This window comes from Grampus griseus, assembly GCF_964374135.1.
Source record: "Grampus griseus genome assembly, chromosome: X".
Lineage (NCBI taxonomy): Eukaryota > Metazoa > Chordata > Mammalia > Artiodactyla > Delphinidae > Grampus > Grampus griseus.
Window position 1 is genome coordinate 12,659,078 of NC_138999.1, and position 15,952 is coordinate 12,675,029.

At 42.7% G+C, this 15,952-nt stretch overlaps 1 protein-coding gene across 2 annotated transcripts in view; it reads right to left on the reverse strand.

Annotated features, from left to right (window-relative positions):
• Window positions 1–15,952, reverse strand: part of CLTRN (collectrin, amino acid transport regulator) — a 47,003-nt gene that overhangs the window by 8,912 nt on the left and 22,139 nt on the right. For both annotated transcript variants that reach the window (XM_082681821.1, XM_082681822.1), the window contains exons 4-5: window positions 11,106–11,219; window positions 6,239–6,433 (exon numbers count right to left, since the gene is read on the reverse strand). In XM_082681821.1, coding sequence (XP_082537947.1) covers window positions 6,239–6,433; window positions 11,106–11,219 — 309 coding nt within the window. The remainder of the gene's footprint in view (window positions 1–6,238; window positions 6,434–11,105; window positions 11,220–15,952) is intronic.

Here is a 15,952-nt window from a genome sequence, read left to right on the forward strand (position 1 = left end):
CTGCTGTTCTCAACTAGATGGTAATAGAGAAGCAACCTCCTCGAATTATTTCACGAAGAGGCGGCAGTTGTAATGGCGTGTTGAAACTGGCTGGCACAGGCTTGCTAGAGGTGACTCAAACATTCAGAAATTTCAGACTGGATAGGAAGTCAGCAAATGCTACAAATCAGGGGATTTTTTTTTTTTAGAGAGAGCTCATTAGTCAGTCCACCACTATTATAGTAAACAGCAGGCCTAATAAGATCACTTGCCTTTTAAAATAGGTGTTTGACCTATCCTTCTCAAAGTCTTCCACAATACAGCAGAGGGAGGAACACTCCCAAACTCATTCTACGAGGCCACCATCACCCTGACACCAAAACCAGACACAGATTTAACAAAGAAAGAAAACGACAGGCCAATATCACTGAGGAACATAGATGCAAAAATCCTCAACAAAATACTAGCAAACAGAATCCAACAGTACATTAAAAAGATCATACACCACGATCCAGTGGGGTTTATTCCAGGAATGCAAGGATTCTTCAATAAACGCAAATCAATCAACGTGATACACCATATTAACAAATTGAAGGAGAAAAACCATATGATCATCTCAATAGATGCAGAGAAAGCTTTTGACAAAATTCAACACCCATTTATGATAAAAACCCTGCAGAAAGTAGGCATAGAGGGAACTTTCCTCAACATAATAAAGGCCATATATGACAAACCCGCAGCCAACATCGTCGTCAATGGTGAAAAACTGAAACCATTTCCACTAAGATCAGGAACAAGACAAGGTTGATCACTCTCACCACTCTTATTCAACATAGTTTGGAAGTTCTAGCCACAGCAATCAAAGAAGAAAAAGAAATAAAAGGAATCCAAATCGGAAAAGAAGAAGTAAAGCTGTCACTGTTTGCAGATGACATGATACTATACATAGAGAATCCTAAAGGTGCTACTAGAAAACTACTAGAGCTAATCAATGAATTTGGTAAAGTAGCAGGATACGAAATTAATGCACAGAAATCTCTGGCACTCTCATACACTAATGATGAAAAATCTGAAAGTGAAATTAAGAAAACACTCCCATTTACCATTGCAACAAAAAGAATAAAATACCTAGGAATAAACCTACCTATGGAGACAAAAGACCTGTATGCAGAAAATTATAAGACACTGATGAAAGAAATTAAAGATGATACAAACAGATGGAAAGATATACCATGTTCTTGGATTGGAAGAATCAACATTGTGAAAATGACTCTACTACCCAAAGCAGTCTACAGATTCAATGCAATGCCTATCAAACTACCACTGGCATTTTTCACAGAACTAGAACAAACTATTTCACAATTTGTATGGAAACACAAAAGACGCCAAAGAGCCAAGCAATCTTGAGAACGAAAAATGGAGCTTGAGGAATCAGGCTCCCTGAATTCAGACTATACTACAAAGCTACAGTAATCAAGACGGTATGGTACTGGCACAAAAACAGAAATATAGATCAGTGGAACAGGATAGAAAGCCCAGAGATAAACCCATGCACATATGGTCACCTTATCTTTGATAAAGGAGGCAAGAACATACACTGGAGAAAAGACAGTCTCTTCGATAAGTGGTGCTGGGAAAACTGGACAGGTACATGTAAAAGTATGAAATTAGAACACTCCCTAACACCATACACAAAAATAAACTCAAAATGGATTAAAGACCTAAATGTAAGACCAGACACTATCAAACTCTTAGAGGAAAACATAGGCAGAACAGTGTATGACATAAATCACAGCAAGATCCTTTTTGACCCACCTCCTAGAGAAATGGAAATAAAAACAAAAATAAACAAATGGGACCTAATGAAACTTCAAACCTTTTGCACAGCAAAGGAAACCATAAACAAGACCAAAAACCCTCAGAATGGGAGAAAATGTTTGCAAATGAAGCAACTGACAGAGGATTAATCTCCAAAATTTACAAGCAGCTCACACAGCTCAATATCAAAAAAACAAACAACCCAATCCAAAACTGGGCAGAAGACCTAAATAGACATTTCTCCAAAGAAGATATACAGACTGCCAACAGACACATGAAAGAATGCTCAACATCATTAATCATTGGAGAAATGCAAATCAAAACTACAGTGAGATATTATCTCACACCGGTCAGAATGCCCATCACCAAAAAATCTAGAAACAATAAATGCTGGAGAGGGTGTGGAGAAAAGGGAACACTCTCGCACTGTTGGTGGGAATGTGAATTGATACAGCCACTATGGAGAACAGTATGGAGGTTCCTTAAAAAACTACAAATAGAACTACCATATGACCCAGCTATCCCACTATTGGGCATATACCCTGAGAAAACCATAATTCAAAAAGAGTCATGTACCACAATGTTCATTGCAGCTCTATTTACAATAGCCAGGACATGGAAGCAACCTAAGTGTCCATCAACAGATGAATGGATAAAGAAGATGTGGCACATATATACAATGGAATATTACTCAGCCATAAAAAGAAATGAAATTGAGTTATTTGTAGTGAAGTGGATGGACCTAGAGTCTGTCATACAGAGTGAAGTAAGTCAGAAAGAGAAAAACGTAAACCGTATGCTAACACGTATATATGGAATCTAAGGGAAAAAAAAAAGGTCATGAAGAACGTAGGGGTAAGACAGGAATAAAGACACAGACCTACTAGAGCATGGACTTGAGGATATGGGGAGGGGGAAGGGTAAGCTGGGACAAAGTGAGAAAGTGGCATGGACATATATACACTATCAAATGTAAAATAGATAGCTAGTGGGAAGCAGCCGCATAGCACAGGGAGATCAGCTAGGTGGTTTGTGACCACCTAGAGGGGTGGGATAGGGAGGGTGGGAGGGACGGAGATGCAACAGGGAAAAGATATGGGAACATATGTATATGTATAACTGATTCACTTTGTTATAAAGCAGAAACTAACACACCATTGCAAAGCAATTATACTCCAATAAAGATGGTTAAAAAAAAAAAAAAAAAAACCAACTCTACCTGAGATTTGAGCCCATGGTCAAGACCACATTCTCCAGAGACCATCTCCAGCCTTGCTTGATCCTTAGGAGTGGGGCTAATTTGTGGGAGAAAATGTCTAGGCACCATGTCAGAATAAATTTCTTAAAATCATGCAGTTGGAATGGCATTGCTGGACCTCATTTGTAGTTATATTGGTTGAGGACATAGTCAAATATAGACTGATAAACTTCCATGGTCAAATAAAATAAAATATTTATGAAAAAATAATAAAATAAAATAGGTGTTTGTTAACTAATAAAATCTCAAGCAATAAGTTATTGAACTGGAAAATCTTCTGCAGTACGGTGGCAATATCTGGATGGAAAAGAGATCTTTTTCTAGCATCCCTTAATCACAGAAATGGGTTAAGCTCATCTTGGATAATACTAATTACTGTTTATTTAGTACATGCTATAACCTAGGTACTTTATACACATTTTTTCACCCAATCCTCATTTAAGTCCTGTGAGACATTATCTCCCTATAACAGATGGAGAAACAGACCCACAGAAATTACATGATGCAACCAAGGTCACTCAGCTAAAGGGTATAACTAGTATTTGAGTTCACCTAGTTTGGGCCCCCAGTGACTGCATACTTTCCACCCAGTGGTTCTGAACAGTCAATGGAATGCTGTTATTGACACAGCTAACAGAATAGTTAAAGCTTTACTTGAGCAATTTCTTCAGTAGTAAGTATAAAGATGCACATGTCTTAGATGACACGGGCACTCTTCTCTGCAGAAGCAGAATGGTGATTTAGATGACCCTGTGGTCCCTCCTGGTCTTCTAGGTTTAAGATTTTGTATCACACAAACTGTGTTCATTATTACCTAATGTATGAATTGGATTCTTGAACAAATCTTTGTCTTCCTCAACAGTAAAGGCTTTCAGGGGCAACTCCTATTTTTCCACAATTAGAAAAGGCTTTCATCACAATGATCAGGGCTCTCCCCACTTCAAACTGCACCCTCGCCCCACCTTTGAAGTGATACTTTGCCCAAGAAAAACCCACCAAATTTTTTCCATACCAAATGGAAAACCCAACAAATTAATTTCTCTTCAAAAGGTTGTCATAACTGTCCTGACTCTATTTGCTAACTACTGATGCTCTCCAGGTTGACACAGGAGATTTGTCCATCTGTTTCCTGGTTTGAACATGAACTAAATTTGTGAAGGCAAGGTTGTGACAACAGCCTCCCTTCTCCCGGGCAACAGATTATGATTCTACACACTCAGTTTTTATATTACTGCAGAATCTGCTCTGAAGGAAGAGATAGCTGATCCCAGCACTAACGAGCTGAAAGACCAGCAACTGGCAGGATAATAAAATAACAGTAACAGCTAACAGCAGTAGTGCCAGGCACTACTTCAAGAACTCTATTAACTCTTTTGATCCCAGCAAATTAATTCTTTCTAATATACCTCACTGTCACTCAAGCAAAGTTATCTATGCACAGACAGTAAAGAAAAATTTAACCAACTTGACTCGAGCACCACAAACCATATCCTCTTGAGCTTGGTTTCCCTGACTCATTGCCTGTATTTCCTGATATCCATACAGTTAATGGATTACATACAAGAGCAGAGTCTAGGCAATAAATACTTGGAATCCAAGCAGTCTATCTCCAGAGCCCATTCTTCTACCTCCTTCACCATATTGTACTAGTGAGGAAATTGGGAACCAAGGAGATGGCGTGAATTCACAAAGGTTACAGTTGTTGGAAACCATAGAATCCTAGCATTTCAGGATTAATATAAAACTTAAAACTATTAAACATAGGTATTCAAATACTACAAGAGAATATTTCTTAATATTCTGAAAAACAAAACAAAACAGATTAATAAGTTGTACCAAGCCTCTCAGCATTATGTGTCATGCCAAGAGCAATAAAAGCAAGCAAGTACAACTTGATCTTAATCTTTGAGCTTAATTTGGGCACTACACATAAATCACATTTATTCCATAGCATTTCACTTACCATTTGTGAAAAAAATTATAAAGCCCCAAATTTAAAATGATTACCTTCTGCTAGTAACCAGGGTGAACAATATGGAAAGTAGAAAGTCTCAGGAGAAACATTTAGTCAAACACACACTTGGCCAAACACAACCTGCATGTCCCGTGTGGGCACCAACCCTTTTGAAAACCAATGTGTGTGCCTGTGATTCCACTTACCAGAATTCCTCTTCCTTGGTATCAGAAGGGAAGGTTTAGAAGCATCAGAGTGTCTACTGAAGAGTTAAGGACTCTCTTCACTTCCCCTCTGGATCAGAGGTGCTTGTAAACAAAATTATTTTCTCCTTTCATTGTGCTAAGAAATCTTGTCTCCTCTCTACCTAAATAACTCTCCCACTGGTCTGAAATTCTCTAATACCAATAATTTTGACAGCAAAGTTTGCATGTGCCCCAGAATCCAGCTAAATGAACTCCAGGAGTGGGAATCTAAATGTAAGTACTTAATTTGGAAGCTCTGAAACTAAGTGAATTAGAATAGCCTAGATATTCATTAAAACATATTTTCTTCAATTGTACATCAACTAAACTTCAGTTAAAAGAATGCACCTCCTTCAGAGAATCGACTTTAGTGGGTCTGTGGTAGGGCAAAGGAACCTATATTTTAAACAAGTGTTCCAGGCAATTCTGATGCAGGAAGTTGATTCAAAGGCCACTGTGAAGAACACGGGTCTATATAAAATCATAGGCACTAGAGGGAGAGCATCCATCAAAGGGAGGGAATATAAAACATCGCAAAAGTGTGTAGTACAAGGTGGAGGCTGCAGGCACTGGAAGAGGCAGGCCAAGGTGAGGAGGCATGAAAAGGACTACGGAACTACTAGTCTTTGGAGGTGGATGACTAGCAAAGATTAACTCTGCCTACCCAAAAAGTCTGCTTAGCTCTGTATATCCAGCTTACAAAATCATAACCCAGATATTAAAACCAACTCTAGATATAAAACATTCACATGGTGTAGAATAGAAAGAAAGATAGTAATGGAAGGACCCATAGTTAACTAAGGGACACGGACTCCAAAAAGTCTCCAAAAACAAGAGCATAAGTGATATTTTGAAAAATCACCAATTTTTTCAGTTTCAGATATAACACATTTTCTTTATCTAGGGGAAAATCCTCTCCTTGTTTTTCCAAGTCATGAGTAAACAAGAAAATGTTCTTTAAATCACTCCCTTTAAATATCTTACCTTCTATGTTGCCGGATTCCTGACAAAATCAATAGCATGGTTGCCACTATGACGATGCAAAATATCACACCAAATATAATAATCCAGATGGGCACAGATGGGTCAGTAGGTGGTGCAAGAGTGGCAGGAATTCTTAAAAATTCCAGAGTCTGGTCATTCAAAAAGAAGGCATTGTTGATCCGGTTCCTATTCATTCTAAAATACAATGATGATTAAAAACAAACGAAACAAGACAGAAGAAACATTAGAAACAGAAGGTATAACCCTATCTCCCCACGATTATAACTATCTCTATAAACAGAGCATCCCCCTAGCAGGAGACTTCTGGTTGAACAGACAGTTTGATAAGGACAAATCATGCTGTGGTTTTCTGTCTATAAGTGGCAGTGCTGGTTGCCAGAAAGATGCTTCTCTATGTACTACTGCCCTCCATTGTTGATAATGTCCTAGAAGTAACTGGAAGTCTTGAGCTTTGAGCTCTGCCCACCATGTTTTATTTCCTGAGAGGCAGCATCTAGATTAAAATGACAGAACTCTATTTAAGGTGCCTTACATAAATACCAACAGCCTGAAAAGATAAAATAATATGCAAAAAGTAGGTGATAAATATGAGAAGAAAAAACAAAACCAGCAGCAGAAAAGAGAACACGAAGCCAGGAGCAGCTGCAAATCCATCAATTTGATCTTTTTTTTTTCATTCAATTCAACAAACATTTGCTGGAAACTTACTAAGTACCAGATCCTGTGCTAGGTGCTGGAGATACAGAATGAAATAAAAATACCCAAGGAGCTTACAGTCTAGAAGAGTGGCCCTTCAGTCCCTCCACAATCACAGTGCAATCACAGTGCAAGGGGCACAGTGGGAGGGGCACAGTGGGAGCACAGCAGAGGGGTAAGTACATCATAGTAAAATGTCACAGCTGCTTTCCTAAGAAGGCAACTTTTGAGCTGTGCTTTGAGGGACAAGTAGGAGTTCTTTAGACCAAAGTGTGCAGCGAGCATAGGAATTGGAGACATGGTATGTAGTATGATTTGTTGCGTCAGCTGCAAGTAGTTCCATATGACTAAAGTAAATGGTGCTTTAGGAGTACAAAAGTCTAGAAAAATATGAAGGTAAATGCATTGCTTTTCCCAGGGAAAATCTGTATTTTTGGTGGTAGTGGCACCTAGGGAGGGGTTGGTGGCAGTTAGGGAGGGGTTGGTAGCAAAAACTTATTTGACTGAAACTAAATTTCTAACTGGAATTTGCAAATTAGATGAGGAGATTTCTTGGAGATAACTGTGTGGCCTTTACTGAATTCACACTAGGCAAGCTGACTTCAACAACCTCCAGAGCAGCACTGAAACCAGAATATAATGTGAACCTTACGTGTGATGTCAAATTTTCTAGGAGCTGCGTTTAAAAAAAAAAGTAAACAGTAACAGGGAAAATTAATTTTAATAACATATATTTTGGGACTTCCCCGGAAGTCCAGTGGTTACGACTCTGAGCTCCCAATGCAGGGAACCCAGGTTCGATCCCTGGTCAGGGAACTAGATCCCACATGCCGCAACTAAGAATTCGCATGCTGCAACTAAAGATTCCACATGCCACAACTAAAGCTCCCCTGTGCCGCAATTAAGACCCAGCACAGCCAAATAAATAAATATTTTAAAATATATATATATATTGCCCACTATATCCAAGAAAATATAATTTCAACATGTAATCAATTTTAAGTTGGTTCACATTTTATTTTGTGCTCAGTCGCTGAAATTTGGTGTGTACTTTACACTTAGAGCATATCTAACCTTGGACTAACTACATTTCAAGTGCTTGAGAGCCACATGTGGCTGGTGACTACTGATCCTGAACCTGAGAGTAAAAGCTGGAGAATCTCTGCAGACCAGCACCGGGGTATCAGGAAAGACCTCCTTTAGCAAATGAAAATCTGTGGGGAGGCCTGATTATTCATAAATGGGAAGGAGAATCCCAGCCAGGGAATCTGCAGCAGGGGATAATTTCCATGCAATTTTTGTCAAACTACGGAATGTTTTCTTTTTTCGTAACCTAATTTTGCTAACACGGTAACAAAAAGCTTCCCACAAAATAATGAACCCCACTACCAAGGTATAACAGAGTAAAGTGAAAAGTTGCTCTGCATTCTCATTCTGTCTACCTGGTTGGTTAGCACTCAGGCTGATAAGAAATTCTAGTTTAGTACAAACTATATCTCCATCTACCACTGAAATCCCCAAGAGGCGTCAATCACCATGGATATCTTCTAGCCAAGATTGGCCTTGAATAAGGCCAGGCCCTCAAAACAGATCAAAAGCAGACATCTTAAAACTGGTCTGTCATCCCCTTGCCTAATTCCATAGGTGTGGATACTCTAGCAGACCGGGAGAAAAAAAAAAATCACTGCATGTGCTGGCAGCATGCCTGCGTTCAAGTCGTCACTCTTTATTTTTCTAGGTGACCTGAGCAAATCAATTAATCTCCCTGAGCCTCAATTTCCTCATTTATAAAGCAGGGATAATAATAATAGCTCACAAATGATTGGTGTTGATACTAAATTCCACAGACGCATCAGAACATGCCTTGTGAACCAGAAAATATTATGCAAGCATTAGGTGGAACTAGCATTATTTTGCCCAACCACATAGGTTCTTCAGCCTTGAAATTCCTACTACCTGCCTTCTAGGTACCATCTCCTTTCTTTTCACTCTATCCTTCCCTCTTGGTACTGTTTCCTTTATTTTCATACAATTCTGATGAGTCCTATCCATTCCCGGACATAAATTCCCATTCTATTGGCCATCCTCACCCCCTCAATAGTCCTTCTTACTAGGGCCTTTGAAACAGACATTTTGTTGTGAACATATTCCTCTAGATCTTCAACCTTCACCCTAAACACTCACTCCTCCGCCTCACATTAACTGAAGCTTGGTTTAACCACAGGGCCTTCATTTTCCTTGTAGCCCTCCCTCATCACAGGGCTTGAATAAAATCCCTTTTCTCATGAAATACAATATTCCTAATTCTTACTCCCTAAGTAGTGGCTCTTAGCAGTATTCTTACTGGCAAAAGTGCAGAAACAATTTGGCTCAAACCTTCTTGTTAGGGCTTCCCTGGTGGCGCAGTGGTTAAGAAACCGCCTGCCAATGCAGGGGACACGGGTTCGAGCCCTGGTCTGGGAAGATCCCACATACTGCGGAGCAACTAACCCCGTGTGTCACAGCTACTGAGCCTGTGCTCTAGAGCCCTTGAGCCACAACTACTGAAGCCTGTGCGCCTAGAGCCTGTGCTCTGCAACAAGAGAAGCCACCGCAATGAGAGGCGCACTCACCGCAACGAAGAGCAGCCCCCGCTCACCGCAACTAGAGAAAGCCTGCACACAGCAACGAAGACCCAATGCAGCCAAAATTAATTAATTAATTTATTTATTTATTAAAAAAACAAAACAAAGAAAACCTTGTTAAATCATTTCCCATGGGTATAGAGCCTCAATGCCTTTGCTTCAGCAAGGGAAACAGATGATTATTCACACAAAAACACTTGGCATTTGATTATACACTCATTATCTTAAACATTAATATTTTACAAAGAGCAGATGAGTTCTTTCACTAGACATTTCTCTTTGGTAACGAGAAAAATATGCATTTCAGTAACTTGTAAATAAATCCTTTGTAAGAAGAATGAACTTTGTTTCATTCTTTTTCAGGAAATAGTTTATTTTGTGAACTCATTCTTCCAATATACCTTTGCCCAACACCAATCATGTGTGGGATTTGAAGTTTTGACACACATAAAGTGCACATTAGTTGAAATAAAAACAAACTGCTTCTTCTGCTTCTGTGCAGAAAAGAATACATTTCACTTCTGAAAGTTTGTTATAATCCCAAGGAGAGAAGGAGGGGAACTGTCAGGAAAAAATGGGTAAAACTTCAAATGGGTGAAAAATATGACTGAGTGTCCTGCAAGTCTACCTTTCTGGACAATTTCCACCTTTTACTGTTTTTGAGTTATTTTGCATATGTGTAAGTTGGAGAAAACTGATACAATGTAAATGATTCTTGTCCACAGAAAATCAAGGTGAATTGTGTCTGGTGGAGCACTGCCAATGGATAGACTGGTGTATCTTTTAATAAATAAACATCACCATTCTTCAATTCCTGCATTTGCATGCTGCCTTGAAGTCTCCTTTAAACTGGTTTTAACATCTTACTAGTTCCCTCATTAACTAATAAGATAATAGAATCTTGGATAGCATTTATTTTTGATTTGTATGAAAGTCATGCTTTTACTTTTTTTCAAAAAATTATCTTTTAAAGGTAAAGACTTTCACTTTGCTGTACAGTAGAAACTAACACAACATTGTAAAGCAACTATACTCCCCTAAAACAAAAAACACCTAAGCATTCGGGCTCGAGAAGGCATATGGCAAACCATCACACGATAGTGCCGTACAAGGTGTTCTCGCCAAAAGAAGACAGTACTAAACCTTCTTAGCTAATGTTTAAACCAAGGCTTCTCATCCACAGCACAATGGATATTTGGGGTTGAATAGTTCTTTGCTGTGAAGTGCTATCCTGAGCACAGGAGGATGTTAACTGGCGTCCCTAACTTCTGCCTACTCCGTCACCAGCACTGTACAACAACAATGTCTCCAGACATTGCCTAATGTCTCCTTGGAGACAAAACTGCCCCTGGATGAGAACCACTGATCTATACTAATCTCTATTCCAAAGTAACGAAATGAAACCTTTGACATCTTAATAAATAAATCACTGTGAACCAGAGAGAGAAGTCTTCAAAATCTATCAAAACAGCTGAATTAATCAATACCTTGATTTACCAGTGGAAGGCATATTTAGCGGTGATTACCTTATGGCTGACTGTACCTCAACAGCAGGAAGGGTGTGATTCCTTGAAGGATCGGTAACCACAAACCAGAATGACACCCGCTGGGTTACATTGCAAAGTAGGACGTGGGAAATTCTGCAGATGATGAGAAGAAAAAAAGTACATTATAAGCGAATAATACCAAATTGCATTAGATATTCCACTCTGGTGTTATTACCGTCTTAAGAGGTGAAGAAATGTCCTACTAAGAAGAAAATAATATAGGAAATTTCCTTTATTTCAAAATCATAGACTTGGGGATCATTCCTAAAATAAGGAATCTACCAAAAAAGAAAGAAAAAACAGAATGGCTCAGTAGAGGGCATTACGTATCTCATTCTTCATCACCTGTTAGCTGACAGCATCCCTGTTTCCTCAACTCTTGGCCTCTCTGACACAAAAGCCTTTTGTGTTTCCTCATCAGGATCTTTTTAGTGTCCTCTTCATTCAGCCTTCCACCTCTCAGAACCAGACAAATCTGTTGATCGAGGACTTGCTTCCTCTGTTGGCCACTGTTTCCACCCCTCTCCTACTCCAGTAACTGGGGTCGGCCCAACAACAGACCCCCAGACTGAAGTGCTGTAACATTTACCAGCAGGCTTTGAACACTGTTTTTGCGAGTACCTGCTTCCAACTTTAAATTGGAAATGTGCCTCACTCTACTCTATATACCTGGATCACCAGTAGAAATGACAAGAAAGAAATGGCATTAGTGTTCAGATTAGAGACAATCTATATATGAATGTATGAAATCTATGAACGCAGAAAATAAGAGGAGAATCCACAACAAACCAACGTTGTCGGAGCTAAAAAATAAGTCCCGAAAGGCTTTCACCAGGTCCTTAAGAATAAAATTACAAAAAGTGACATTAGCAACCATTCTAGAAGAAACACACAGCCTCTGTAGAAATACAAGTAAATTCGCTCTTTTTCCTTAAAGGAGCATTCAAGTGCATTTTGTTCATTTTTACAGTAATGAAAGAGAGCGCCCTTCAGTCAATTTTCAGGGCCTGGTACAAATTATTATATTTTCTCCCTTTAAATGTCAAGGGCAAAAAGTGGAGGGCTCCCCCGCCACCCAGAGCCAAGCGCCTAGGCCAGCAGTGGGAGCTGAAGGATCCCCTGTGCTCAGAACACAGGTGCGCCCCACGAGGCCCCGGGTCCGCGAGGCCCCGGGTCCGTCCGCGAGGCCCCGGGTGCGTCCGCGGGGCTCAGGGTGGGTCTGCGAGCCCCCGAGTGAGTCTGCGAGGCCCCGAGTGGGTCCGCGAGGCCCCGAGTGAGTCCGCGAGGCCCCGGCCTGGCGCACGCAGGACCTCATGCCCAGAGGTTCCGACGCCCCACGAACCGTCCCACACCCCGATGCCAACGGTCGCCTCAGCGCCGTAAGCTTCGTGTCTACAGACTTCGGGGCCGCCCAGAAGCCAAAGCCCGTCGAAGGTCCGACCCCGCTGACCCGTGAGTATGGGCAGCTACCTGAGCATGTACCTGGGCATGGCCAAGGCCACGCAACCAGCCCACGCCCGGAAGCGCCGGTCCCCATGGTTCCCATGGACCGGGCCGCCCGCGGAACCTGCCTCCCGATGGGCCGGGACGGGTGCCAAATCCTGTGCTACCGCCGCCGCCGCCAGGATCGCAGGCTCTGGTTCCGCAGCAGACGGCCGCTTCCCAGCGGGCCGCCCCTCCGCACCTCCTCGGGGCTGGGGTTTTCCGGCCATGGCAACGGTTTCACGATGAGGTCCGAGTGGAACGCCCGCCTCTCCTGCCACACGCAGAGCCTGGTGGACATCCGTACCGCCCCCGTTGAAAGCCTAAGCAGCTTGTCCACGTGTCCGCCCAGCCAGAAGTCGCCGGATCCCTGTGCCAAGGAGACCGCGCTGAGAGCCCTCAGCCGATGCGAGGAAAGACAAAGGCGGCTCGACGGGCCTCTCAGGTCTAAGAGCCCCGAGCCCAGGCTGTCGGCCTTCCGGCCCGTGATGAGGAATGGAGTGGTCCCTGTCTTTGTGCCCAGGCCGGGGCCTCTGAGAAGAAGCATCTGCTCCCGGTGCAAGCGCCTCCGAGAAGAGGACACTGAGCCCCGGCCTGACAGCAGCCCTGCCTGAGCCTTCCCTGCCTGCCGCCCACCCTGCTGTGAGGCCCCCCCCACCCCCCACCCGCCCAGGGCACAGTCACAGAGCCTCGCTGGAGAGATGGGGGCAGATCAGCACTCCCGGGCCTGGGCCTCCTGCAGCCTGACGTCCCCCTTGAGTCCTGAGAGCCAAGGCCACCTCCTCCTAACACTCAAACCCACATTTCTTTTACCCAGCTGACCCCTGCCCTACCCCTGCCTGAGTCACTGGCACGGACCGCCAGGCCAGCTCCCTCCACTCCAGCCAGGAGCTGCCAAGCCCCAGAGCCACCTCTCCTACCTGCAGAGGCCGCCCCGAGGAAGCACTGCTGACGTCCAGGCCTGCACTCCCTCCTGCCCACCCACCCTTGCTGCCTTTGCCCCTGAGAAGACCCTTCTCGGAGGACCCTTCTCTGGAAGGTGTGCTTCTCCCCTATTGCCCACTTCATACGGTTTAAAGGTTGTTCTTATTTTAAATAATACTAAAATAGCTTCATTATCCTAGAGATTGTCATGGTCTTTCTTTCAAAGATTCAAACATTAGGATTTCATCCACATGATGGTTTCTCCACCCTGGCTCTGTTGGGGCCAGACAAGTCTTTGTTTGTGGGGTGCAGACCTCTGCATTGTAGGGTTTTAGCAAAATCCCTGGTCTCTGTCCTCTAGGTGCCAGTAGATAATCCATATTGTAAACATACAACGTGTCTCCAGGCCCTGCCAGATGTTTGGGGGGCGAGGGGCGGGGCGCACGGTGCACAATGACACTGGTGGAGAGCCACTGAGGGACAGTGCCCTCTACTGGCAGAAACAGTCAAGCCCGGTCTCCCAAAATGTGCCTTCTTCAAAGACACAGAGATGAACAAAATGAAGTGGTGTGTGCTTGGCAAAAACATATCCCCCACTTTGCAGAATGCTGTGGGGTGCGCATGACTCATGTTTTGGGCCTTATTAACAATCAGACAATGCGGTTTTTTAAAATGAGCTACTCATTTATCATCTTCAGGTTGGCAAAAACTGAAAAGTTAAAAAATATCAAATGCTGGAAATGATGCAGAGAATTGGAATCCCAGGCCGTGCTGTGGGTGTCGATGGGTCCAGCCCTTCTGAAGCGGCATTTGGAAGTGTTTCCTAGAACACAGTGCGGCCACCAGAAACACTCTTACACACACACACACACACACATACACACACACACATACACACGCACACACACACACTGGTGAGGATGTTCTTCGCAGCCCCCTTTGTCAGCAGAGAATTGGAAGAAGCTAAATGTCCACCAACAGGGGAAGGGATAAAGTGAACATGGTATTGCTATCAAGGGACTACTATTCCACAGATTAAAGGAAAGAAAGAGCCCAGGGTTTCTGCACTGTTCGGTCTGGGCCAGATAATTCTATGATGTGGATGCCCTGTGCGTTGCAGGATGTTTAGAAGCAAACCTGGCCTCTGTGGACTCGATATCATCAGGACCTCCTCCAGTAAAAACAATCAAACATGTCTCCAGCCACTGCCAAACGCTCGCTGAAGGACAAAAATCACCCCCAGTTGGGAACTACGGAACTAGAGTTACACATTTTTTTTTAAAAAGGTATATCTCAAAAATACACTGTCAAATGAAAAAGATGGGAAGTGGCATATTATGGGTAGCACAAGCCATTTATATAAATCAAAAAAAAAAAAACAAAATAATATTGCTGGCATAATAGAGGGGGCCGGAAACCAAGTAAATGGTCATTTGGACACTTTGCCTGTATTGTTCTTTCCATCTAAAGCCTCTTCAAATACTGTTCAAACATGAATTTCAAGGTTTCCCCTCTAGAGAGTCAGAGAATGAGCTGTAAACATAGCAAAGTCCCTTCTCCCTCCCATGGAGCACGCTTTCTAAGGGGGCGGAGACAGAAGGTAGACATTTAAATAAATGTACACACTGACAGGTGGGGAGATGTGCTATGAAGAAACCAAGGCAGGAGGAGGGATGCACACAGCTGCATCGACACACTGTGGCCCAAGCGCTTCCTCTGTCCCCATCACCATGGAACCCACTATCCCTTACTACGAATTCAAGTCCCTCATTCCGTGTTTCCACTGGGTGGCAGCTCAGGCTTTAACACAGCACCTCAGCAAATAACAGGAAAATATGTTATCTACTTAGAAATAAAGATGTCCAAAACATTAAAATTGCTGGCTGAAAATATTAAACTCAACATTTTCAATGGAGACAGTTACTGTTACATACAAAACATCCTGGGCTGAAACTCTATAAATCAAGCTTTTATTCTGAAGTTTACTACCTGCCATTTGCTAGACATGAGACAAGGCACTGCACTCTGCGTGAGTTACTAGAAAGGGCTTGAGACCTTCGTGTGTCAGTGAGGGTACGGTTGACTGCTTAGGGTCTTCCTCAATAGAAGAGTAGTAAGTATCCCTCCTACATGATGGTTTAGCCAGGAAAAGTAAGTCAAAGGTTTTAAGCACACAAAACAGTAAGCTTCTGCTCTACAAATATCAACTATAGAAACAGAACTACAGAGATGTGTTTACATTTTGTTCCGATCCAGGCAGTTGAACTGGTAATGAGTAAACCCACTTCCCAAAGTAGCGAGCTTGTGGGGAAAGGGCCAGGGGAAAGCACAGCCCTGCTTCTGGAGCCAGCTGCAAGGCAGAGGCTGCATAGGACGATGGAGACACCCCCGTGGGCTGGGGCTTCCTCCCTGTCTGGATG